Here is a 26,095-nt window from a genome sequence, read left to right as displayed (position 1 = left end):
AAGTCCTCCTTTTTCCTCACATAAATTCACTTCCAGGAAACAATCAAGACATTTGAATAGTTACCAAAAAAGGGGAAGTAAGAAATGTCTCACAGTTAGAGGATTATGGAGTCATTAAGAGGCAATTAAAAGGAAGCAGATAAGACTTCCCAGGTGGCTTGGTGGTAAAGAATCCGCCTGCCAGTGCAGGTAGACCCCGATTCATTCCCAGGGTCGGGAAGATCCCCTGGAGAAGGAAATGGCAACCCACTCCAGTATTCTTGCCAGGAGAATCCCATGGACAGAGGAGCCTGGCGGGCTACAGTCCATGGGGTCGCAGAGAGTATGACACAATTGAGCACATGCACGTGTGGAAAAGGTAATTATAGCAAATGTTTATAAAGATAAAATTCAGTAAAGTCTTATTTATTTTATGTATGTATTTATTTAATATTTTCCTGCCCTAGGTCTTTTGTGGCAAGTGGGGGCTACTCTATTATAGTTGCCTTGCATAGACTTCTCTTTGCCAAGGTTTCTCTTGTTGCACAGCACCGACTCTAGAGCGCCCCAGTCTTCAGTAGTTGTGGTGCATGGGCTCAGCTTTCAGCTTTCTGAAACTGGGCTTAGTTGCCCTTCAGCATGTGGTATCTTCCCTGACCAAAGATGGAACCCCTGTCCTCTGCCTTTGCAGGCTGATTCTTAACCACTGAACCCACAGGGAAGTCCACAATAAAGTTTAATTAAAATTTTTCTCAGTTTTGTAAAGAAAATAATAAAAGCTATCACTATTTATGCAGAAAAATATACTGATAAGAATGTGTATTATTACTCTTGCAATTGGAAAAAAGTTATCTTGGAAATTCTTTGGTGGTCCAGTGGTTACAACTGTGCAATTTTATTGCCTAGGGCCTGGGTTCAATCCCTGGTCAAGGAGCTAATAACCCACAAGCCCTGAGGCAGAGCCAAAAGATAATAAATAGGGGGTTTCCCTGGCGGTCTAGTGGCTAAGACTTCATGTTCCAATGCAGAGTGTGCAGGTTTGATTCCTGGTTGGGAAGCTAAGATCCCACATGCCTCATTGGCAAAAGGACCAAAAGATAAAATAGAATCAATATTGTAACAAAATCACGACTTTGTAAAGACTTTTTAAATTTTTTGAAAAAAAAATCAGTAATAATAAATAGGGACTACTTAATAATAAATAGCATGTGAATTGAGTGCAGTTGTGCATGGTTTGAACATTCTTTGGCACTGCCCTTCTTTGGGATTGGAATGAAAACTGACCTTTTCCAGTCCTGCGGCCACTGCTGTTTTCCAAATTTGCTGGCATATTGAGTGAAGCACTTTAACAGCATCATCTTCTAGGATTTGAAATAGCCCATCTGGAATTCCATCACCTCTAGCTTTGTTCATAGTGATACTTCCTAAGGCCCACTTGACTTCACACTCCAAAATGTCTGGCTCTAGGTGAGTGATCACACTATCGTGGTTATGTGGGTCATTAAGATTTTTTTTGTATAGTTCTTCTGCTTCCCAAGTGTATAGAATCTGCCTGCAATACCTGGCTTGGCTCCCTGAGTTGGGAAGATCCCCTGGAGAAGGGAAAGGCTACCCACTCCAGTATTCTGGCCTGGAGAATTCCATGGACTACAGTTGCAGAGTCCGTCACAACTGAGCAACTTTCACTTTCACTTTTCACTTCCTGTGTATTCTTGCCACCTCTTCTTAATATCTTCTGCTTCTGTTAGGTTCATACTGTTTCTGTCCTTTATCAAGCCCATCTTTGCATGAAATGTTCCCTTGGTATCTCTAATTTTCTTGAAGAGATCTCTAGTCTTTCCCATTCTATTGTTTTCCTCTATTTCTTTGCATTCTTCACTTAGGAAGGCTTTTTTTTAATCTCTCCTTGCTTTTCTTTGGAATTCTACATTCAGATGGGTATACTTTCCTTTTCTCCTTTGCCTTTCACTTCTTATTTGCCTTTCTCAGCTACTTGCAAGGCCTCCTCAGACAACCATTAATAATAAATAGGGTGGTCCAGGTAACCCTAAGCTAATGCACATGGCTGGGGTTTGATCCCTGGTCAGGGAACTAGATCCCACATGCCACAACTGAAAAAAAAAGAACCTGCCTGCCACAATGAAGATTGAAGGTCAGAAATCCTGTGTGCTGCAACTAAGAGTGGACACAGCCAAATAAATGCTTTTAAAAAAGAAAAAAGAAAATGTTATCTTTTAGCATGTTTACCAAATAATTTAAAAATTTTTTAAATTTAAGACCAAATTAAAACTTCCTACAATTATATGAAGAAATTTACATGTGGATAAGGATTGGAAATTAAGTGTTGCCTTATGGGAATGTGAATTAAAATTTTTTATTCTTTAAAAAATATTTTACTGATAAATGTTTTAAATACAAATATAGATATATATGCACACATACATGAATAAGGCCATTTTGTAAAAAACCTGTTTTATAGCCATCATTTCAGTTCAGTCACTCATTTGGTCTGACTCTTTGCAACCCCATGGACTGCAGCACGCCAGGCCTCCCTGTCCATCGCCAACTCCCAGAGTTTACTCAAACTCCTGTCCATTGAGTTGGTGATGCCATCCAACCATCTCCTCTGTCATCCCCTTCTCCTGCCTTCAATCTTTCCCAGTGTCAGGGTCTTTTCAAATGAGTCAGTTCTTTGCATCAGGTGGCCAAAGTGTTGGAGTTTCAGCTTTAGCATCAGTTCTTCCAACGAATAATCGGGACTGATTTCCTTTAGGATGGTCTGGTTGGATCTCCCTGCAGTCCAAGGGACTCTCAAAAGTCTTCTCCAACACCACAGTTCAAAAGCATCAATTCTTGGGTGCTCAGCTTTCTTTATAGTCCAACTCTCACATCCATACATGACTACTGGAAAAACCATAGCTTTAACTAGATGGACCTTTGTTGGCAAAGTAACGTCTCTGCTTTTTAATATGCTGTCTAGGTTGGTCATAACTTTTCTTCTAAGGAGCAAGCATCTTTATAGCCATACTAATGTACATAAGACTTCAATTGAGAAATGGAGTTAAAGCTGCTCTAGCCCTGTGGTTCTCAAACTTTAGTAAACTTCAGAATTATCTAGAAGGCTTTCTAAGCCACTGATTCTTGGACTCTTTCCCCAGAACTTCTAGCACAGTAAGTCTGGGCTAGGGCCCAGAATCTATTCGAATTTGTACTTCTAACAAGTTCCCAAGTGATGTTGCCCAAGGGACCATCCTTGAGAACCATCCTTCCAACTCTGCCTTCCCTACCTTAGGGTGAGAGTAATCAGTCACAGACAGGAGCTTGAAGAGTACAGCTATTATCTATATTTGGCACAATTGCAAAATATGAACTTTGTTCAGTTCGTTTCTGTTCATCTTATGAAACACAACAGGGCCTTCCTGAATCCAGTAATGGACAGAGGAGTAAGACTGGAGCATTTCACAGGATGAGAAGAACCGGAAGTCGTCATAGCAGCGTAGAGATCGCGTTCCTGATAGAATTCCTGACTGCAAGTCGCTCCAGTCGTGTCCCACTCTGGGCGACCCCACAGACGGCAGCCCACCAGGCTCCTCTGTCCCTGGGATTCTCCAGGCAAGAACACTGGACTGGGTTGCCATTTCCTTCTCTAATGCATGAAAGTGAAAAGTGGAAGTGAAGTCGCTCAGTCGTGTCCGACCCTCAACGACCCCATGGACTGCAGCTTTCCAGGCTCCTCTGTCCATGGGATTTTCCAGGAAAGAGTACTGGAGTGGGTGCCATTGGCTTCTCCGAGAATACCTGACAGGAATCCTAAATTAAGCATTTTTGGTATTCTCATGCCAAGTACTCTGTTACTATTGCAAAAATAAGTCAGTGAACATTTATCAATCACTTGCTCTCAGGAACTTGTTATTTGCAGAGACTATGAAATTGAAAAGTGACAATACCTGCCCTCAAAAAACTTACAGGACCATTCATTAAGTTAGGTTTGTGCAATGTAAATATTGATGTTCAGTGATGCAATATTACTCAGCTATAAAAAATAGTGAAATAATGCCATTTGCAGCAATATGGATTTATCTAGAGATTATCATATTAAGTCAGAGAAAGACAAGTATATCAGGCATATTCTTTACTGTCTGAGCCACCAAGGAAGCCTGTCACTTACATGTGGAATCTAAAAAACTGATACAAATTGAACTTACAAAACAGAAATAGACTCACAGACATAGAAAACAAACTTATGGTTAACAAAGGGGATAGCAAGGAGGGGGAACAAACCAGGAGTTTTGGATTAACATATATACACTAATGCATGCATACACACTAATATGTATAAAATAGGTAAGCAATAAGGACCTACTATATAGCACAGAGAACTATACTCATTACCTTGTAATAACCTATAACAGAAGAGAATCTAAAAAAGACATATATAACTGAATCATTTTGCTGTATACTTGAAACTAACATAACATTGTAAATTAACTATAATAAAAAAAATTTCAGTGATTGTACTGTGAAATGGAACAATATTTCCCTACATTTAATACCCCAACTGATACATTTAAAGTGAAATGTACCAGCTTCTTAGCTTTGACTGCTGATGCAAGCTTGGGTCCCATCTTCTTTGCCATGATCCAAGAGTAGAAAGCCGGAAGGTTTCCATGAGAGATTCTGTGATGCTGTCTTCAGATTTCCTGCAGTATTCAGGAATTGAATACTCATTATTCCTGGGGCTTCCCAGGTGGCTCAGGGGAAAGAATCCTCCTGCCAGTGTAGGAGATAACAGTTTCGATCCCGAGGTCAGGAAGATGCCACATGCCGCAAAGCAACTGAGCCCGTGTGCCACAACTACTGAGCCACATGCTGTAGCTACTGAAGCCCGCGCACCCTAGAGTTAGTGCTCCACAAGAGAAGCTACTGCAACAAGAAGCCTGTGCTCTCTGCAACTAGAGAGTAGCCCCTGCTCTCTGCAACTAGAGGAAAGCTCGTGCAGCAGCAAAGACCCAGCACAGCCAAAAATAAATTTTATATATAAAAATAAGTTAAAACAACTTGACTTGTGCTCCCACCACTATTCTGGGAGTTTTTTTCTGCACATTTTCATCTCTCTGAGGCCTTCCACTGGGGCCTGGATGCAATCCTGCAGTAATCAAACTCAGTCTGGGCTCTGAGTCAGAAAGTCTCAGGTCTACTGGATCTACCACTTCAAGCTAGGTGACCAAGTCACCTGAACTTTCTTTGTCTCAGTTTCTTCACCTGCAAAATGGGAATAATAATATTACAGGCTTTGTGAGGATTAAAGGCTTAGCACAGAATCCCCACATAGTAATCACTCAATTAATGTTTAGCAGTTTTTCCATGTATACACTACTCCATGTACTTTCTCTCCCCAAAGCACCCTTTGCCAGTGCACAGCCTCCCACCAAACTTCCCATTCCTATGAAAATGATAGAGGGAATGTTGGGAAATTACTGTTTTTTTCATAATTTGTTTCCCCTGGAAGTTGCAGAGACTCTCAGTATTCAGTTTTAGTAGATTGCCTTAGGCTCAGCTCACAGAATTCCAGTTTGTCATTGGAACATGTATTGTTCACATGTTTGAATACATGTAACTACTTTCTATAGAGTTCCTCCTTTGCCTGAAGGTGATTTTTGTAATTTAGCAGAACTTTAGAAGGGGGGGATGATATTGTAGGACCCACTTGTCACCTTGAAGCTAACAACTAAACAACCATTTGATTATTGGAGTCCCCCACATTTTACTGAGTATAAGTTTAACATGACATGTTCCTCTTTGATGGTTCTGCCATCCTATAAGCCTGGGAAGATGTGTGATGGCAATAGAAGACCTGGGATCAGGGACTTCTCTGGTGGTCCAGTGGCTAAGATTCCACACTTACGATGCAGGTTCCCACATGCTGCAACTAAGACCTGGTGTTTGGTTTTAGTTGCTAAGTTGTGTTTGAATATTGCAATTCCATAGACTGTAGCCTGCCAATCTCCTCTGTCCATGGAATTCTCCATGCAAGAATACTGAAGTGGGTTGCCATCTCCTTCTCCAGGGGATCTTCCTGACCCAGGAATCAAACCCGAGTCTCCTGCATTGCAGGCAGATTCTTTACTGACTGAGTTACGAGGGAAGCCCAACAATGTGTTGTGAAAGTCCTCAGTCGTGTCTGACTCTTTGTGACACCATGGACTATATATAGTCCATGAAATTCTCCAGGCTGGAGTGGGTAGCCTTTCCCTTCTCCTGGGGATCTTCACAACCCAGGGATTGAACCTGGGTCTCCCACACTGCAGGCGGATTCTTTACCAGCTGAGCCACCAGGGAAGACCTGGTGTAGCCAAATAAATATTTAAAAAAATATTAAAAGATGCTTGCTCCTTGAAAGGAAAGCTATGACAAACCTAGACAACATATTAAAAAGCAGAGACATAACTGCTGACAGAGGTTTGTGTAGTCGAAGCTATGGTTTTTCCTGCAGTCGTGTTAGTCATGTATGGATATGAGAAGTGAACCATAAAGAAGGCTGAGTGCCAAAGAATTGATGCTTTTGAATTGTGGTCCTGGAGAAGACTCTTGAGAGTTCCTTGAACTGCAAGATTAAACCAGTCAGTCAAAAGGAAATCAACCCTGAATATTCATTGGAAAGACTGATGCTGAAGCTGAAGCTCCAATACTTTGGCCACCTGATGCAAAGAGCTGACTCATTGGAAAAGCCCCTGATGTTGGGAAAAATTGAAGGCAAAAGGAGAAGGGAGTGGCAGAGGATGAGATGGTTGGATAGCATCATCAACTCAATGGACAAGAGTTTGAGCAAACTGTGGGAAATAGTGAAGGACAGGTGTGCTGAAGTCCATGGGGTTGCAAAGAGTTGGACATGACTTAGCCACTGAACAACAACAAAAAGACCTTGGTTCAGGAGAGCAAGGATAGTACCTCTTTTTCTTTCTCTACAGTAACTGGCACAGTACCTAATTCCTTCATTCCCTGGCATATAATAGGAGCTCAGTCAACACTACTTTCCTGATGTGCAAATTATTAGCTCTTTTTGAGCCTCAGGAGTAAATAAATACTAATACACTTGGATAGGTTTGTAAAAGGAGGAAAAGAACTAATATTGTAAAGCCCCACTCACTGCCTGACACACTGCAGTTGGTTCTCTTCTCCTTTCACTTCTTGTATGTTGCCTCCCCTCCCTACTGCAGTCTGATCCCCCCTACACCCCGGACAAAATTACCCTAGCACAGGATCTTATGCACAGTGATAGTTTCAATTAGTCAGTCATTCAGTGAATCTTTGCACATCAAAAATGCACAAAAGCTTAGAGTTGAGAGAGAGCAGCTACATTCAGGACACCCCAAGTAATTCATTATGACTGAAGCAGAGATTTTGAGGAGGAAATGATGAGCCTGGATTAGCTCTCAAAGGGCTTTGTAGGTCTTATATGAATTTTGAACTGTATCCCATAAGACAGAAGATTGCCACTGAACCAAGGAGTGGCAGAAACTTTTTTTATTTTGTTTTTATTTTAGAATGGTTTGGGGTTCTGGGGCTTTAGTGTGCTTAAGAATCACCAGGGAAGCTTGTTAAGAAAGAGGGATCCCTTGAGACTTCCTTGGCAGTCCAGTGGTTAAGACACCTCACTTCCACTGCAGGGGGCACAAGTTTGATCCTTGGTCAGGGAACTGAGATCCCACATGCTGTATGGCACAGCCAAAAATTAAGGGGGGAAAATGCTTAAGAAAGAGGGTCCCCAGAGCCACACTGCCTGAGAATATGAATTTAGCACCTTAGGGACTTCCCTGGTAGTCTGTCTAGTGGCTAAGACTCCCAGACTTCCACTGCAGGGGGCTTGAATTCAACCTCTGGTCCGGGAACTAGACGTTGCATACCCCTAGATGCTGTGGCCAAAAAACAAAACAACAAAAAACGCAGCACCTTAGATGATTCTGATTTGCTTAACTATTCAAACGCAGTTGGGACACAAGTCAAAACCAAAAGATCAGTAGCCCTAGGGAGATTTGAGTTGAATTTAGGGTTTCACTGCCTGCCCGGAATCAATCTGCTTTTCTTGGCCTGTCCTACATCTAAGGCCTCAAGCCTCCTCTTCACCTTGGAGGACCAGCTGGAAAGCTCAGCAAATGGAATAGAGTCCAAAGACTGGACAGGCAAGAATACTGGAGTGGGTTGCCATTCCCTTCTCCAGTGGACCTTCCCAATCCAGGGTTTGAACTTGGGTTTCCTGTATTGCAGGCAGATGCTTTACTGCGTGAGCCACCAGGGAAGCAAAGATTGGACAGAGGCTGAAAAGAAGTAGGTAGGTAGAATAGGCAAGAAGTAGGTAGATTTGACAGGTATTTGAAAGGGGGAATAGACAAGACTTGGGGACTGACTGTATGGGAAGTGTGTGAAGGGGTCAAGGATGCCCCCTGGCTTTTTGGCTTAAAGCAATGTTGTGGTTGTAACAGTGTGTCATACAGTGACTTGAGAACTTGAAAGACAGAAGCCTGTCTGAAAAGTAAATTGAGAATTTTAGTTGAGACTGGCTGAGTTAGAGGTGTCTCTGGACATTCAAGTGGAGATGTTCAGAAGTCAGTTGGATTTATAGGCTGGAAGTTTGGAGAAAGGTCTGGATTAGAATCTAGACTTGGGAATCATTAACAAATAGATGGTAATAGAAGTGGTATGAAATCATCCCAGGAGAGTTAACAGAATGGGGAAAGGAACGGGTTCAGAACGAAATCCAAGGAACATTTAACGGAAGAGCTGAGAAAGAAAGAAAAAAAAAGTGCAAAGGGATCAAGGCCAGGCCAGAGTCACAACCCAAAGTCACAGGGAGGGAGTTCAAGGAGTGAGGAACCGGGAAGCATCCTGGATTCAGCAGGAAAATCGTTGGTGACCTTGGAGAGAGCAGTTTCAGTGGAGCCATGGGGACAGCACCAGATTGCAATGGATTGAGGAGTGAGTGGGAGGTGAGGGAGTGGAGACAGCTGGCGTGGACATTTTTTACAAGATGTTGGGCCAAGAACGGAGAGAGATACGGTGGTAACTTTAGATGGAACTAGAAATGAGAGTCTTTTTCTACGCTTACCAGGGAGTGTAGGAAAATACAGGACAAAAGAAATAATCAATAAACCCTATGGAGAGAAGCAGGGCACAGATGTCAGGGCTGTTCTTAAGATGCGAAGGACCTACTTCTATTTCTGAAACTGACGGAGAAAATGATCGACTGATTTGGAAGATAGATATCTGGTACTTTTCTTTGATGGATGTTGTTTATCCTCTTGCAAGTTGGGAGCCAAGCCATGAGTAAGGAGTTTGTAGGCTGAACCTTTTTTCCTCAGCTAGTCAAAGTATGGGGTTTCCAGCAGGACAGAGTAGTCAAAGCACTAAAGCACGAGCCTAGTGGGAAGTGGGCTGAGGCTGAAGCTTTAAAATTCGAGGGATGAGAGGCTGACTGAGAGGAAGTGTGATGTTCTTCTTATCCAGAGGAAAGCTGCATTTGGGCCACCGAATGAGAGGTTCTTTTCCCCGAACCTCGTGCTGGGGCTTTGATTTTGGCTCCCCCTGCCTCGTCTAGTCAATCTGCCTTTCCCAGCTTGTCTCTCACGTCTAGGCCTCGAGCCTCCTTGTCCCCACCGAGGACCAGCTGGAAGCCATTTTGATTAAGCTCCACCGCAGAAGGAGGACAATACAGCCCCGCCCAGAGCCAGGCGCGCCCCCGCGGCGGGCCGGGTGCGCGTGTCCGCGCCTCTTCCCGCCGGCCTGGCGGGCGCCGGGGCCAGGCCGGGGCGGCGCGGGGCGGGGGTTGGGGGTGGTTATGTAAGCGTTGCGCGCTCCCGCGAGGCAGCAACCAATGAGGAGCCTCGGTGACTCGGGCTCGCGCACGCAGGGTGGGGGGAGGGAGCGCACGACGTGCGCGCGCCCTCTCCCTCCTCCACCGCTGCCGCCTCCTTCTTCTGCCGCTCCTGGTGCTGCTTGTGTGCTCGTTCCGTGCGGACCTGGTACCTCTTTTGTGAAGCGGCAGCTGAGGAGACTCCGGCGCTCGCCATGGCGGACGAAAAGCCCAAGGTGAGCTCGGCTCCGGCCTCCGCGCCTCGCCGTGCGGCCGGGGTCACGGCGCGGGCCGGGGTCCGGCCTGAGCCCGCCGCGGACTCCCCGCGCCTTCCCGGGCCCCCCACGGGGCGGCCGCGGCTCAGGCCCCGGCGCTCCGCGCCATTTTCCTCCCTCCCCTCTTCCTCCCGCCCGCGCGGGAGGAGGCCCCGCCGCCCTCCCCCGCCCCCGGCCGCCTTGGAGTGCGCGCCGGGCGCGAGTTGGGCGGGCGAATCGCGGACACCCGCGGGCCCACCGGCCGCGAGCGGGGCTTCTCGGGCCCGGTTGGCCGGGCGCGCGTGACGAGGGGCGTTAGGGCGCGCGATGTCCCCACCCTCGGCGGACCCCGCGCCGGGGCGGGTGTTGCAGCCTCTGCGGTGGCGAGGAGTTCCCTCGGCCCAGGGCTTCCCCGCTCGGGGGTGGGGGCCGCAGGCATCTGGGGACCCCTGCCCCTGGCCGTACTGGTTGGCTGAGGGCTCGGGGCGAATCAATGGACTGCCGATGGTCTGGAAGCCGGATGCCTGTCTGGCCGTCCTGAGGGGTAGGGGTTGGGGGATTCCCGGGGAGTATTTCCCACATTTTTTGTCAGGATGGGCAGGGGCTTTTCCCTGGGTGCCAAGTAACCCTTAGCTTGCCGAGACCATGTGGTTTGGAGAAGTTGGAGGCAGATGTACGAGCCGAGAGACTTTGCAGGGCTTAACTTTTTTAACGTGAGTTTTGAGGCACCAGGCTTTTCCCTGGAGGACTAGGGCGCACACTTCTTCCTGGCCCACGGGACTTTTCTTTTGGTTGATTTTGTGACCCCCACCCCTCGCCATTCTCTTCCCTTCTGAAGTGGTTTAGGGGCTACAGAATTCTTTCTGCACTTGATTTTGGTGAACTTCAGATTTTGTCGAAATCCACAAGGAAGACTTGGAATAAAACTGTGCATTTGACTCCTGACAACAGAGGGGAGTGGAGAAAAAGCTCTTAACTAAAAATAAACAAAAATGAAGCTGCTCATAGAGGCGAACAATAATAGTGGTTCTGAGTTATTATTGTTGCTTCGGAGAGAATCAAAGGATATTCCTCAGTTAGGTGTTTGTTTTTTTAATGTAGTTTGAGATTTGTTAGTAAAGTTAATTTGCTAACTTTTAAACGAGATTTGTGATGAGTTTTGAATTGCAAGCTCTAGATTTTTGTTTCTTGCATTGTGTACTCAAAGTACTTTAAAAGGAGAAAGGATGCTTGTTTTTAACCGTTTTAGAGCAAAGATATATTTTGGGAGATGTCATTTTTTAAAACTCAGAATCAAAAGGGCATTGCAGTAAATTGAAGGGGATACATCGTTAAAAATCGATCGTTGATACTGATAGTATTGGAGGTAGGCTGCTTTTCTGTTTCTGCGACAGCTATTTAATATTGTTGCTTCAGGATTTATCATCTTTCAGATTGATTTCAGGCAGCTGAAAACAGCTGTATGCTCTGTTGCCATACAGAATGAGAAACCTGTTGATTTCTGAAGTGACTTGGGCTGCTGCTTCTTTAAAAGGTGTTTGTCTTTCACATTTTCCAAATTATACTTAAATTTTTTTTTTCTTCGACAGGAAGGAGTCAAGACTGAGAACAACGATCATATTAATTTGAAGGTGGCGGGGCAGGATGGTTCTGTGGTGCAGTTTAAGATTAAGAGGCATACACCACTTAGTAAACTAATGAAAGCCTATTGTGAACGACAGGTGAGGAGCTGACATGTGTACTTCCTCTGAATAAAACGGATTTTAAAAAACACAAACATTTTCTTGAGAAATAGAAACCAGCATAATGTGACAATAGATTGTTTTTGGTAGAATATATATATATACAGTTATATACTTGACATATCAGAGTTTTATCATACACTTGGTTTGTTGATTTTTCATGAAACCCCTTAGGATGGTTAATGTACATGATTCTGGTTCTGTGACGTAGTACATTCTTGTCAGGCTCTTTTTTGACAATTTAAAATTTGTCTTGTGTTGAAACAGTTTATTTCGAGTATTTTAACCAACTTGGAAATAAAATGTGAGTTTAAGGACATTGCAAGTTTTCTGAAGCATGTAAAATTGTAATGTTTTCTTTTTATACTAATAGTAGAGGTCAGGCATAAACATTCCTATATTAAAGACATTTGAATTTTACTCAGAAAATAGTAAATTTTTTACATCAAGAAGAGGAAGTAGAAAACAGATGCTAGGAGGTAAACGTGAGCTTTAAGACAAAGAAGCTTCCTTTTGTGATGCTGAGTCTGTAACACTACAAGGCAACTTTAAAGTTGACTTTTTCAAGTATAGCAGAAACTAGTAGATCAGTTAATCCAACAGTGGGTATTTTTCTTGCTTGACCCTGGGTGAATAACATAAAATTTTGGAAAATATTTTGTTAGATTAAAACAATTTATCTACATTGCACACTGACCTAAAAATAGGTTCAAAATAAAGTTAAAATTTACAAGTTTCGAGGGGTGCCTGTACAAGTTGGGAGATTGAATTCGATACTTGGGTCTCCTTTATGACATTGAAAGGCTTCTTAAAGAAACTGAAGACTTTTGAGTTTGAAGCTTTGTTTTATGCCTAATTTACTTGTATAACAGAATATTGTGATTATAATTTTTTATATAGGTAAGCTTTTTCATAATTCTTTACGAAGTACAAAGTGTACTATTATTGGAAGCATTTTGGTTAAATCCTGTAACAATTAGTAAATACATACTTACTAATTATGCTAAAGAATATCTACAGTATTTTAGCAATAATACCCCTTCAGGTTACAGGGGAATTTTTAAAGGTGGAACTTTTATGTAGCACAATCTTATACAAAATAGAAACTCATGCTTAGATTTGGTAACTTTTTACAAAGTTCTCTGCATATCATGCCTAACCTTTCTCTGATTAGTAGTAAATTTTAGCTTTCATTTAAAACTGGACTGAAATTTTTTGAACTTAGAGAAAGATACATTGAATACCCATGAGTCTACCCCCTAGATTAACAGTTTACATATTTATTTTTTTTGCCAGATGCATATAAACTGGGGCATTATACTGTGTCCCAGAAAAAGTAAAGCACATCCTCTGTATTCCAGATTTTCCTTTTATAGGGAATTGTTCTGTAAGGTCAGTTAGTAGGTCAATCAAGGATTTTTTAGTTTTCCTTGTGTGTTAAGATAAATCTACTGTACTGCCCAGATTAAAGTTTTCTTTGATTTTTTTTCAGTTATTAGGCATAAGGTTGGGATTATATTTGACTAAACCTATTGAGGCCATTCTTACTTTGCACTACAGGAAAAAACATTGGCAATCCATAAAGAATATAATTCTACTGTATATCCATTGGAATGCAAATAAGATTTGAAAACAGGAAGAATTTGGAAAGATGTTTATTCCCATTTTCCTCTTAAATGGGGGATAACCTCCAAGTTTTGAGTGACAGAAGGTCCCTGTTACTTTTCAAGTGGTTTCTCTGGTTCTAAGGAAGAGGACTGAGTCCTTGCTTTTTAAGTGTGGTACATGTTATTTTTTAAAAAAAACTCAGTATTTATCACATCTGATTTGCAGAGCTTAAGTTTTTTGGCAAGTGAGGAAGAAGACCAAGAATTTCCTATCAAGGTTCTAAATGAATGCTCATATTTACTTTCTAATGCACTCATTTGGCATTGGATCTCTGGAGGAGTCCCAGTGAATGCCTACTAGGCACCTCAGACTAAACATGCAAAAGAGGATCCTTGATTCTATTAGAAATCTTTCTGTGGTGTCCCCACTCAGTAAATAGCATCATTTTACATCTAGTTGCCAAAACCTCAGGATCTTTCTTGATGATGTATCATAACTGAAAATCCATCACCCAGTTTTGTTCTCTGTCTAAACTTAGCCCAATACAGTAGTCACAAGCCGTATGTGACCGATTACCACTTGAAATGTGGCTAGTCCAAATTGAGACGTGCTGCAAAGTGTAAAATAAATGCCAGATTTTGGAAAGTCGGTATGACAAAAGGTTCAGTTGTTAAAATGTTGATTGTATGTCGAAGTGATAGTATTTTAATTATGTTGAGTTAAAACATTTCTATTAAGCTTTTACTTATTTTTAATTTTCTTGTATGGCAGCTAGAAAACTTAAAATTACATGTATGGCTCACACTGTATTTCTGTTTGATAGTGCTGAGCTCTCAAACCATTTTTACTCTACACTTGACTACTATCTCAGGGACTTCTCTGATTTCAAAGTGCCCTTGTTCACTCAGTTCTCTTTGTTTCCATGCTTTTTTCAGTGATGATTGTATTTACCTGTCTGTGCAGTAAAATGTAAGCTCCATGAGCATAGGGCTGTTTTGTTCACTGTTTCTCTAGTTCCTGGACCAGTATTGGCTTATATGTTTATAAGATGATAGAGATTCAAACTAGTATCTCTGGAGGTTGGTTTCTAAATAAGTATTTCATTCACATGTAGAATTAGTTTGCCCGCTTTATATCAGCCACAGATCCTTCAGCTAAATGACTGAGAGCATAGTATTCCATTCTAGTATAAATTTACCCTAACTCTAGTTGTTTTCTAGGGTGTCAAGTGGTTTCAGAGAACCCAGAATTGGTTTAGTCCAGTTCATTTTTGTGAAATGAAGAAGTGGGAACATGTAGAGATAGCCTCACACAGCTCTTCTGGGGCACAATTAAAGCTCAATGTTGAGATTTATACATAAGAGAAAACCAAATACTGGTTTAGTGTAAATTCATTGTTTAACTTTACATAGTTTATGGAATCTCAAAAGCCAATTTCCTGAATTTTGGACTTTTCATCTCCAGCAAAATAAAAGAGCTTTTATTGATAAGGAAAAGCATAAAAAGGTGGCAATAAAGGAGTACAGTTTGCTTGTGTTCTCCTGGCCCTGCCTTCCCCCACCCCCCTCCTCATTTTAAGTGGTCACACCATTGACCTTAGGTCCTTAACAGTCGATGTAGTGAGGGAAGAACACGGCATATAAAAGGTGCTTAGTGTTTTGTTGAAGCAGTCGTCTCCAGTCTAGTGTTGGTAAATATGTAATAGTAGTAATGGCTTGGCATTGGATTCTTGGTTGCTTTGTGTAATCACAAACTAAATTTGAAAGTCGTGAGGAATGAATTAAGTTATGGCTGTCACCTACCTAATGGGGGATTGCTTGTGTTCCTCAAGACAAGGGCTAGTCTGGAAGTGGGTATGTGTCAAAGACTAGAGTTTTAAAGGAAGCAGTATGTTACAGGTAGTTTCAAAGACAAATTCAGTGAATCCTTGTTGAATAAGGGAATACAGGTGTTACACAAGTGTTTGTGGAATACTTGATCTCAATATTTTTAATCCTAGGAACTCAGTTTAATTTTCTCTTAAATATTAAAGCAAAGAGTGTGTAACAAGAGTTATAGTTTGTAATTTGTGCATGATACAGGAATGACTTTGTGTAAGACACTTCCAAGAAAGCTATTTTTCTAGTTAATGTATTCACAGCATACCTCCAAAGATACTTTATTTTCTATCTTGTTCTCATTTGGCTACAGTTACCAACAGCTTCACTATTTTTTTCCTTGCCCTTTCCCACCCCTGTGACAGGTAGGTAATTCTTGAATAAGTTAAACATTGGAGTCCCCTTTGCAGAAAGTTGCATGTTTAGGCTCATCTCCTTAAATGCACATAAAAATTTCTTGAACTTAAACTCTAGTAATAGAATTTATTAGTTAAGCTCTAGTAATAGAATGAAAAACATACTATAAAGAAAGTAAAAATCACCCCAAATCACTTGACCAGTATGGAAATCTTAACATAATCTTAACTGTTTCTTTGCATTCTTATTGCGTTTAAACGCTTTGTCCAGGGTTTGTCAATGAGGCAGATCAGATTCCGATTTGACGGGCAGCCAATCAATGAAACAGACACACCTGCACAGGTAAGACACTCTTTGTGCTAACTTGAAAGCAAATGGGTTCATAATTTTCTCAGCAGCTTTGTTAATTTGTGAACTTCTAGTCATTGGAGTATAGTTCTTTACCAGAGTTCAAAGCTATGTAAAATATGGCCAAAGGGGAACAAAAAGAAAAAACAGGAATAAATTCGGGAAGTGCCAATGGTTTTTTAATGTCTACTTATCACTTAGTAAAGCTAGTAGGTCATTTTATTTCAATCCAAGTTTTCCTCTTGCCAGCATCATTTGGAAGATAATAAAATTCCTGTCTGTTGCTTCAGATTGTTTTCCTTCTGTTTTCATTGCTGCAACTCTAAATCATACTCAGGGTTTCTCACAAGTGATTGATTGGCTATTGTAGCCATTTTAGTTCCTCCTGAAGTCTTGATTAGGTATATTTCTGAACTGAAGGGAATCTAGAGGTTGTAACTGCAAGTCTCTTGATAGCTTGTTTCATAAGGCTGTTGATAGTAGGTCTGTTTCCAAATCCTTAATTGTTTGATCCCTTAATCTCTACATATAACCTCAGTTATTCTGTCAGTTTGTAGGGAATCGACTGGGCTACCTTCTGTAGCAGAAATTTTTTGTCTTTGTTTCTTTTTATCTTCTGAAATTCATTTTAAGACTTCCAGTTTTGGGGGAAAAAATTGATAGCAGAAATTTAAATTGGACCCCTGTACTTTTGAATTTATCACCCCCATAAAAAATAGGAAGTTATAAATATGAGTGAAACAGAACATCCAGATTTTGTTTTTGTTGATAATCTTCAAAAATTTCAAGTCTTATTTGCTATTGGTGAGTCTCTAAGAAGCAATTATAGTGTGTAGCCACAAGGAGGAGCCGAATTCTCTTGAAAGAGAAAAAGCTCTCCTGTATCCTTCAAAAGCATTTAAACTTTCACTATAAAATTTAAAAACATTTTGGTAGTTTCATTTTAGTAGATAGGCTGAAGACCAGTTTTGATGGTTTTAAAAGAATTAAACCATTATGCTGGCCTCTGATGATAATGTATTTTCTGTTTTTTGAAACTCTCACCCACCACCAAAAAGTTCCAGAACTTGTCTGTTATGCTAACTGCAAATAATTAAACCTAGGGAAGGTTTGTTCACAACTGCATTTATAAAATCTTCAAATTGAATTTGGAATTGACCATTTAGTATTTGGAATTAAATTTATTTTAGAATAACACTGACTCATTTTAGAATTGTTCTTCCAGTATTTATTAAGTAGCAGAATTGTATAAATTAGAACATCTTAGCAGCCAGTTTTAACAGCAGTATAATTGTTAATGCACTTACCATTTTTTAGATACTTTGACTCATTGAATTTTTATAACTGAATGATACTCCATTTTACAAATAGAGAGTTGAGACTTAATATTTTAATACTTTAGCCTTACTTGTACTATGATTCAACTTCATTAGAAACAGTTCCCTTTTGATTTTAACAAGTCTGTTTTTCCCATATGCCTTTCCTTACTGCATAGTGGTAACCACTGTTTTGTGCATAGGCAAAGATATATTCCTGTTGTACACACAGTTAGAAAAAATTAAAAATATGTATACAAATGTAATACTATATTGTATTTGATGCCTGGTTTTTAAATTTTTTAGCACAATATTCTCTCTAAGGGATATTTCCTTTTCTGCATGTGTAAATCTATTCTTTAATAATAGCTACATGGTATTTCATGTATGAATGTACCATATTTCTTTGGGTTTTTGATAATTTGGTTATTTCCAGGTTTTTGCTCATCTAAACGTTGCATTGAGATCCTTCATACACATCACTTTTAAGTAATGAAAAATGAGAAGATTTAACTTATGGTCATACTCATTTTTTAACTTAAAAATTCAGTTGTCTATAATGTTAATAAAAAAGACCAAGTGAAAAATTATTCAAACCTAAGTCTAATGCTACTTTAAGCTGTGGGACATCTGAAATAACAGTGGAAGGGGTAGAACTCATTCAGGACATTTAAGTCTAATAGTTAAACATTTTAAGAACTGAATAACCAATGGTGGATTATTTTTTCTCATTTATGCTAGTTGGAGATGGAAGATGAAGATACAATTGATGTATTCCAGCAGCAGACAGGAGGTGTCTACTAAAAAGGGAACCTGCTACTTTACTCCAGAATTCTGTTCCTCCAGACCAAGAAGACATTCTCAATTAGAAAACCGCAATTTGGTTCCACCACATCCTGACTACTACAGTATAGTTTCTCTATTCTTTCATTTTCCCCTTCCCCATTCCTTTATTGTACATAAAGTAACTGGTGTATGTGCGCAAGCATATTGCATTTTTTTTTTTAACTAAATGGCCAATGGTATGTTTTGATTGACATCAAATGGAGATGGGATGGGGAAAAATACTGATTCTGTGAAAATACCCCCTTTTCTCCATTAGTGGCATGCTCATCAGCTCTTATCTTTATATTCCAGTAAGTTATTTTGCTCTCACTGTTTAACAAAAAAAAAGAACAACATAAAAATTCTTGCATACCTTGTTCGATTGGAGAATTTTAATGTTTTTCATTTATCATTGTAAAACCAAGGACAATTTTATAACTTTTTTGTACGTAGCTGTTACATGTAGGGCAATCTGTCTTTAAGTAGGGATAAATTACTCTAAAAGAAATGAATCCTAGATAGTTTTCCCTTCAAGTCAAGCGTCTTGTTGTTTAAATAAACTTCTTGTTTAAAATGAGCTGTTTTCTTTATTTTGAGGAATATTAAATAGAAAGTTGAAGCTTAGAGGAAAACATGACCTGAATAGGCCTACTAAAAGTAACATTTCAAGGAAGAAATAAAGCTACTTTGCATTTCTGACAGACTAATGCAAAACAAAGAACAACAAAGTTATGTAAATGATTAGCAAGGAATGCTTCAGCCTCCATTCAGCAAGTTTAGTCAGTTCCAAGTATGCAACTTTTACTAGCAACAAATTGGGCCATAGTGTTGTGGATTTACTCTCTAAGTGTTCTTTTCTGTAACCACTGCCTGAGGCAGAGTTGATTAGTACACAGGGCTAGGAAAAAGTTCTGATTTTGCTGACTGCTGATGTATCACACTTCACCATTCTAATCTTCATTTTGTCTGATGGTAAATACTCCCTAACCTAAAATAGTTTTTGTTCCTTATTTAAGGATCTTAAGTGACAAAACATTTTTACATATATATATATGTTCTTACAGCAATTAAGTATGCAGATCACTACAGTTTTTAAATTCAGATGTATAGGGGAAGAAAACAACTACAGAACCAATAAATAGAATATTGGAGCTGAAAGATGTAATGACTGTCAAATTCTAACCCTGTTTTAAATATGAGAAGGCTGAGGTCCAGAGGATAATTTGTCCCACAGTTATTAATAGATGGCTATAGAACTGGGATTAGAGATTAGGTTTTCTGATGACTTAATGGAGTTTTGCAATAATGGTTCTCAAGAAACAATTCCCACCCTCACTGCCTAAATGTGGCCTTTTGAATGGAGACCGCATGAACTGTCATGCACTCTATTCTGTTGCAATGTGGTTTGTTTTATATTCTCCGTTTCTACAGTGGATGAACTTTGCGAGAAAGAGTGGGAATTGCATAGGTTCCTGACTGTAAGTTAAACCAACAGAAGTTTTTATTTTCTTGTATGTGTAGTGTGCCAACCTGTTTTTACAATTTATATTGTGAAATAATGTGAGAAGCCTGCCCCCAGGAATTCTTAGATCAGGTAAGTACATTTCTCTTGTCCTAGGTACTATTAAGTAGTGGAATTTTGTTGTCCCCAAAGGTAAAGTTAGGATTGAAATTCAAGCCAGAGAACTTTATTAAGGAAGGATTCTTTTTAACACTTTGAAAATAAGCAAATTGTTGAAAATGCTGAAAGTAATTGTAGCATTTTATTTTATTTTATTTTATTTTATTTTTTTTGGCTTAGGAGGAGAGGTTCAAGTGATGGGAGTTATACTGCTGTTTTGGTTAACTGTTAGGATAGTTTTGCTAAACACTTTCTTGCTGTGCTTGCATATCCACATGTTTGCATCTCAGAAGTAGCAAATAGTATCTAAGTGAACCCAGTCTGTAGAGAGTCAGTCCTGTCTGACTCTGTGACCCCATGGATTGTAACCTTTCAGGCTCTGTCCATGGGATTCTCCAGGCAAGAATAGTGGAGCGGGTTTCCATTGTCTTCCCCAGCCATTTTCCCAACCCGGGGATGGCATCTCCTACATTGGCAGGTGGGTTCTTAACCTCTAGTGCCACCTGGGAAGACTTCATACAAGCTGCTTTGCATCTCAGAAGGCATTAGCAACTTTTCAGAAGTAAGAATATCAACTTATTTGGCTTACTGTTTTTCTTTACGTTTTCATGGAAATTAATTGGGTGATTAGGTTACATTGTGTCTAAAGAGGGTGAGGTTGAATGGAACAGGAAGAAGTAGACAGTTGAAACTGGAGACTTGAGTCAGTGTGTAATTGTGCAGGGGATTGTGACACAAGGAGGTCTAGGACGATGGAATCCCAGGATTTGAGGGAGGCCCGTTGGAAAGTTTTTCCAAGGTCTTCGTGGGGGCTATGAGGGGCAGCTGTGCCACAGAGGGTTATTTTTGAGTTGGAATGATGCTGCTTTTAAATATGACTGACTGGATCATGGTTTTTCATTAGAATCTCCTGGTAAGCTTTTAAAAAATAACAGTGCCTGGGCCCTACCCCCAGAAATACATTTTCAGTGCAATATGGAACTGAGAGCCAAGCACCTCATGGTAAAGATTAAATGAGGTGTTTCGGCCGTCTTAACAATCCCTTCCGTGGACTGAACTCTTTAATTTTATGTACTTATTTGTCTTAGTTGCATCGTGTAGGATCTCTCTTTGAGGTGCACAGACTCATGTTGGGGCAGAGGGGCTCAGAAGTCGCAGTGCGCTGACTCTAGTTATGGCGCACAGGTTTGGAGCATGGGGGCTCAGTGTGGTCTTGGGCTTAGCTGCTCCATGGCATGTGGGATCTTGAGTCCCTGACTAGGGTTCGAACCTGTATCCCCTGCATTGGAAGGCAGAATCTTAGCCATGACCGCCAGGGAAGTTCCATGTTTAATTTTAAATAAAAATTATTTTCAGTATGAGGTAAGTTCTCTGCCTGGGGCATCAACTGAATACCATAATCCCTACCAATTGGCCTGTATTTTCTTTTCATTTCAAAAACTGACTATATGTTTCTTTAGGTTTTTGAATAAATGCTTAATATTAAATTGTGCCCTAACCAGTCTTAAAGGAAAAACAATCCTCAAGATTTTAGTGATTCTCTAATGCTTTAGAACCAAAGGACTCATTCACAAGATGCTTCAATATTTTGATTATCTGGGTAATGATTTGAGGGTTAGTCCAGGATTTAGTAAGAAATATATGTATTTCGTACTGACTGGTATGTGTAGTGGTTAACTAATGGAAATAGTGGAACATAATTAGAACAGAGTATATAAACAGGTTAGGAATTTAATCTGTTATTTGGAATGTGGAGTGTTATTTCCCTGTAAGCAGTGACATGTGACAATGTATGAGCTCATTTTAGGATTTCCTACGCCCTTAGGGCCTTTGTGAAAAGTCCAAGAATTTTCATGTAATACTTTTCTTTGCACTAGATATTTTAAGAAGTATTATGTGGCTCATTTTGCAACAAGTTACAGAATATGGAATATTAAGAATTTTCCCATTTTCTGAGCATACCCTTTTAAGTTACTTGATATTTGTAATTTTAGTAACTACTTTGTAAAAGAGGTTAAATTCACCTTAGGATAGATTGTGACAAAAATCACTATCTTACTCAGCTTTTAGTATGAGAAGAGCAGGAAAAAATAAGGGAAATAGGAACTGTGCTCTTCCTCTTTGTATTTCAGAATGACCAGAGGGCATGTCAGACCTTAGTAGAGTGTGCATACCTTTTTGTTTAACTTTGGAGAAAGAGAAGGCAAGAATATGACAAAGCCATTTTCCATATTTGAGGCCTCTAGGTTGGTTCATTTAATTTACTTAATGGCAAATGAGTTTTAAGAGAAACTAAACTCCTTGGGCTGTTTTTCTCTCAGTGGCATTGATCTGCCTTTTTCTTTTTTTGTGTGGTGAGGATACAGCTAAGAAAAGAATGGACAGATGTATACTAAATTTGGCTCTAGGAGTGATGGATGCAGAATGTATGTATGAGTGATATACTTATGGAGCATGCTGCAATAGGGGAGGAAAGTGAAACGTGTACTTGTTGGGCTGTTCATTAATTAAGTCACTCAACCAAGTTCAGAAGCACATGACCAGTATTTCCTTTTAGTCATACGGAATAGAAAACATTACGAGTATGTATTGAAGTATGCTTAAACATATGTAGTTGCTATTCATGTAGATCAAAAGCAGATATCTGCAGTGTCATATGGTTCAACCTAACATATGTGTATTGGATCACAGGGAAAGACACTATTCTGAGGTTGGTTCAAACGCAAGTGCAGAATCTAGGTGGAATAAATTCCAGTAAGGAGACTATGTAGATTGCCTATTTCCTCTGGCATTTTGGAATAGGACAAGTTGAAATTAGGGGCACATCAGTTTACCTGGTAATGGGAAAGCTGGTAACATCGAAGACACAAATAAACGTGTGAGAACAAAGAGATGCTGCTGCTGCTGAGTCGCTTCAGTCGTGTCCAACTCTGTGCGACCCCATAGACGGCAGCCCACTAGGCTCCTCTGTCCCTGGGATTCTCCAGGCAAGAACACTGGAGTGGGTTGCCATTGCCTTCTCCCAAAGAGATGCTACGTTAGTGCATTTTTTGTGTTTGGTGAAAATTTACTTATCTGTAATAGGCACAAGTGTACAAGTAGTGAAGAACAACTAGCAGATTTTTCTATTTTAAGTTGCACATTGCATACTTGGATAACACTGTCCACACCCTCAGCAACAAATATAAAAAGCAACAGGATTCCTGTCCAAATACAAATTTATTAGGGCCTTAATCATTTTCTGACATGTTTTAAATAGTAAAGATTTTTCTGCCACATGCTTCAGAGCAGTAGATTGTGTTCTAAGGAATTTCTAAAAATACTGGGTTTACAAAAGCCTGGTGATCCAGTGGTTACAGATTGAGTTTCCACTGCAAAGACCACAGGTTTGATCCCTGGTTGTGGAAGTTATGCATGCTGGGTGAAGTGGCCAGAAAAATCTGTTGGGACTTCCCTGGTGGTTGAGTGGCTAAGGCTTAGTGATCACAATGCAGGGGGCCTGGGTTCAATCCCACATGCTGCAACTAAAACTAGGACCTGATGCCAACAAACAAGGCCTGTTGGAAAAGCTGATTGCCAGGCTTCCTGAAGCGAATTAAAATGGAAGACTGGTACAAATGGATATAGCAGGGAAGTGGCAGTTGGGACTGCAGGAAGCTAAAGAGGACTGCAGGAAGCTAAAGAGTTTACTGCTGAAAAAGTAGTGGAGGCCACTCTCATTCTTCTATTAACTGTTTAAAAAGGAGGAGAAAATGGACATGCATATAGTGCAGTGACTTTAAAATCTCATAGAACCCTCAGGTTGTGCAAAAAGAGGACTATGTAGAGAGTGGCCAAGGATGGGAAAGCAGAGAGAGCCAGGGTTCTGTTAATCTATTTTATATATTTGGATTCTGCTTCATAAAAGTTTAAAAACACTGCTGTAGGTCCTGAAATAGCTGTGGGATCATTCCTTGTTACAAGATTTCATGTGTCTTCTATTTCTTTAGATTTTTAGGTTAACCTGAGAATTTGAAGCAAATTTTGTATTGATACAGACCCTTGTGTGTATTTTAAAAATCATAATGATAGGCCTTCATGACTTTATAAGCAGATATTCACATTGTCTCATCCTTTTGCATCTTTTGACCTTGATCTGTGTTGATCTTTGGGGGAAAAAATGTAATTTGATTAATATCCCATTTTCAACTTAGTTGGTCATCTGAAGCAAAGATTATAGCAGAACTACATATCGTTATCTTTTACCCCAAATCTCAATTTTGCAGCAGAAAGTGAAGTATGGTAATTTGGTCAAAACTATTGTGTTGGCCAAAAATTCTTTGGGTTTTTCCAAAACAGCTTATGGAAAAATCCAAATGAGCTTTTTGACCAACTCAGTGTTAAGTATGTGAACAAGTAAATAGGAGGGCTAATTATTCTGGAAATTTCTGGCAGTATTTACTATAAAATACAAGGAATGTTCCAAACAGACCTCAGATGGCTTTAATTAGATGTCTGTTTTATGTGAATTTACTCTTCATAAATCAGATTAGGTTAAAAAGGGTTCTCTTGGAACTGATTCCTTACCTTTGAAGCAAAGGTTCTCAGCCCAAGCTATATGTATATGAGAATTGTCTGTTTAACTTATTCCAGATATCCACTGCTGTATCTTGTATCCAGAAATCCCCCCAAAGCTCATAGATTATTCTGTTATGCAGCCAGGATGGAGTACCTAAGTATCTCATCCCAAATCTTACAGAATAGCTGCTCTTAACCCATTTTACAGATGAAAAACCTGGGCTCAAGTATATAAATGACCTACAAGTGTCTTAAGTTGGGAGGAAGTGGAACTAGATATAGGCTTTCTGGTTTCCAGAGGAAATAAGGCAAGCCAGTGCAAACTCAAAAACTTAGGGGAAAATGGACCTTAAGAGTCAAGTCTAAATCCCTCATTTAACAAAACCACTTGCAGATTGTTTAAAGAAAAATGTGGTTACTTTCCAAGTAAGTCTGATAATAAAAATGGCTATCATGATGATAGGTCAGGACAAGCACCTTACATCCATTACCTCATCCAGTCTTCTCAAGTCTGTGGAGTCTAGGTACTAGTCTATCCTTGTTTTGCAAATGAAACAATGCTCAGATAGGATTTGAGATTCAAACCTGAATTTCTCCTTTGAGACCCTGAGCTCACAACCACCATATTCCACTACCTCCTAGTTAATAACTGTGACTTTTTGAAGAGGGGGTGCATGCTCACTAGGTTGGCCTGAAGAGTTTTTTGGGTTTTTTTTTTTTACAGTTTAGGAACTTTAGGTCCAGCCTTTGGAAAGAGATTTTAATCCAAACAAGTGGTATGCTTCATGCTTTTGTGGTAAGCACATAAACACATGACCCAGGCCTTCTGGAAGAGGAGGGCTTGTCTCTGGCTTTGCATGAAAACCCAGGAGAGTGGTTAACCAATACAGATGGCCAGCAAGGAGGAGGCCACACAAAGCGGAATGTAGTTCACTTCTTACGGGAAATAAAGAGATCTGCCTTGAGGAAATAGCGTGACCAGGAAGGCCTCGCCTCTGGTTTGCCCAAGACTTTGCTATTATGATCTTATAAACAGTCATTCCTGAGCCCTACAAGTGTGTCTGCATTTGTTGTGGGGATTGATTTACCCAGACAGGTGGAAGAGTCATGACTTAACGGTTATAAACAGCTGCAGAGGCCTGGACTACTCCGGTGGCCTTAGGAGTAAGAGATGTGGCCATTCCCCGAAGCCCGGCATTAACCGGCCTTAAGAACCGGCCCTCAAATCGGAACGACTGTAATTTTGGTTTAGTGCATGCACCACGCGTTACAGCTAAATAGTAACATTAAAATGTAAAGAATTTCCCGTCGTTTTACAAGGGATCATCTTCGTGTGCTTTCTGTTGCTGACTCATAGTGCTGCTGCTTTGGGACTGTCAGGTTTCCAGGCAGGACACATAGTAGGTATTCAGTAAACGTGGGTTTGTAGCAGTCGTTTTCCTCTCTTGAGGAGCATGCCCTAGCTACCCGCCATGAATAAGACAAAATGATGGTGAAGATAAACCTGTCCTCAACTTGCGATTTCCAACTAGCCCAGAGCGAGCTTTTCCTTTTATCAAGGTAACTTTTTTAAGTGACAGCGAGCACTACTTGTTCGGAGCGCGGGGCAGGTTTGTCTTTTGTCCAATCATCTCCGAGATTTGGGGGTGGGGGAGGGGAAACGTCCCCAGACCTTCCCTGATTAGGAAGGGGGCGGGTTTAGGCTGAGCAGGGCCCGTCTCAGCCCGTCTTGACGCCGCAGGATGCTTGGCACTCCAGGGAGCC

At 40.5% G+C, this 26,095-nt stretch overlaps 2 protein-coding genes across 2 annotated transcripts in view; both read left to right on the top strand.

Annotated features, from left to right (window-relative positions):
* The first annotated feature begins 9,738 nt into the window (after window positions 1-9,738).
* SUMO2 (small ubiquitin like modifier 2) lies at window positions 9,739-18,730 on the top strand. The gene is made up of 4 exons (XM_040244656.1): window positions 9,739-10,062; window positions 11,670-11,801; window positions 15,935-16,006; window positions 18,070-18,730. The coding sequence occupies exons 1-4, from the start codon at window positions 10,042-10,044 to the stop codon at window positions 18,130-18,132; spliced, it is 288 nt and encodes a 95-aa protein (XP_040100590.1). The 5' UTR covers window positions 9,739-10,041; the 3' UTR covers window positions 18,133-18,730.
* JPT1 (Jupiter microtubule associated homolog 1) overlaps window positions 10,735-26,095 on the top strand; it is a 29,632-nt gene continuing 14,271 nt past the window's right edge. Inside the window, exon 1 of the mRNA XM_040244648.1 lies at window positions 10,735-10,740. The gene's annotated coding sequence lies outside the window, so the exon portion shown is untranslated. The remainder of the gene's footprint in view (window positions 10,741-26,095) is intronic.

This window comes from Oryx dammah, unplaced genomic scaffold, assembly GCF_014754425.2.
Source record: "Oryx dammah isolate SB20612 unplaced genomic scaffold, SCBI_Odam_1.1 HiC_scaffold_8, whole genome shotgun sequence".
NCBI classification, from domain to species: Eukaryota; Metazoa; Chordata; class Mammalia; order Artiodactyla; family Bovidae; genus Oryx; species Oryx dammah.
Note: the sequence above shows the minus strand (reverse complement) of the source record. Positions and strands in the feature narration are given on the sequence as shown.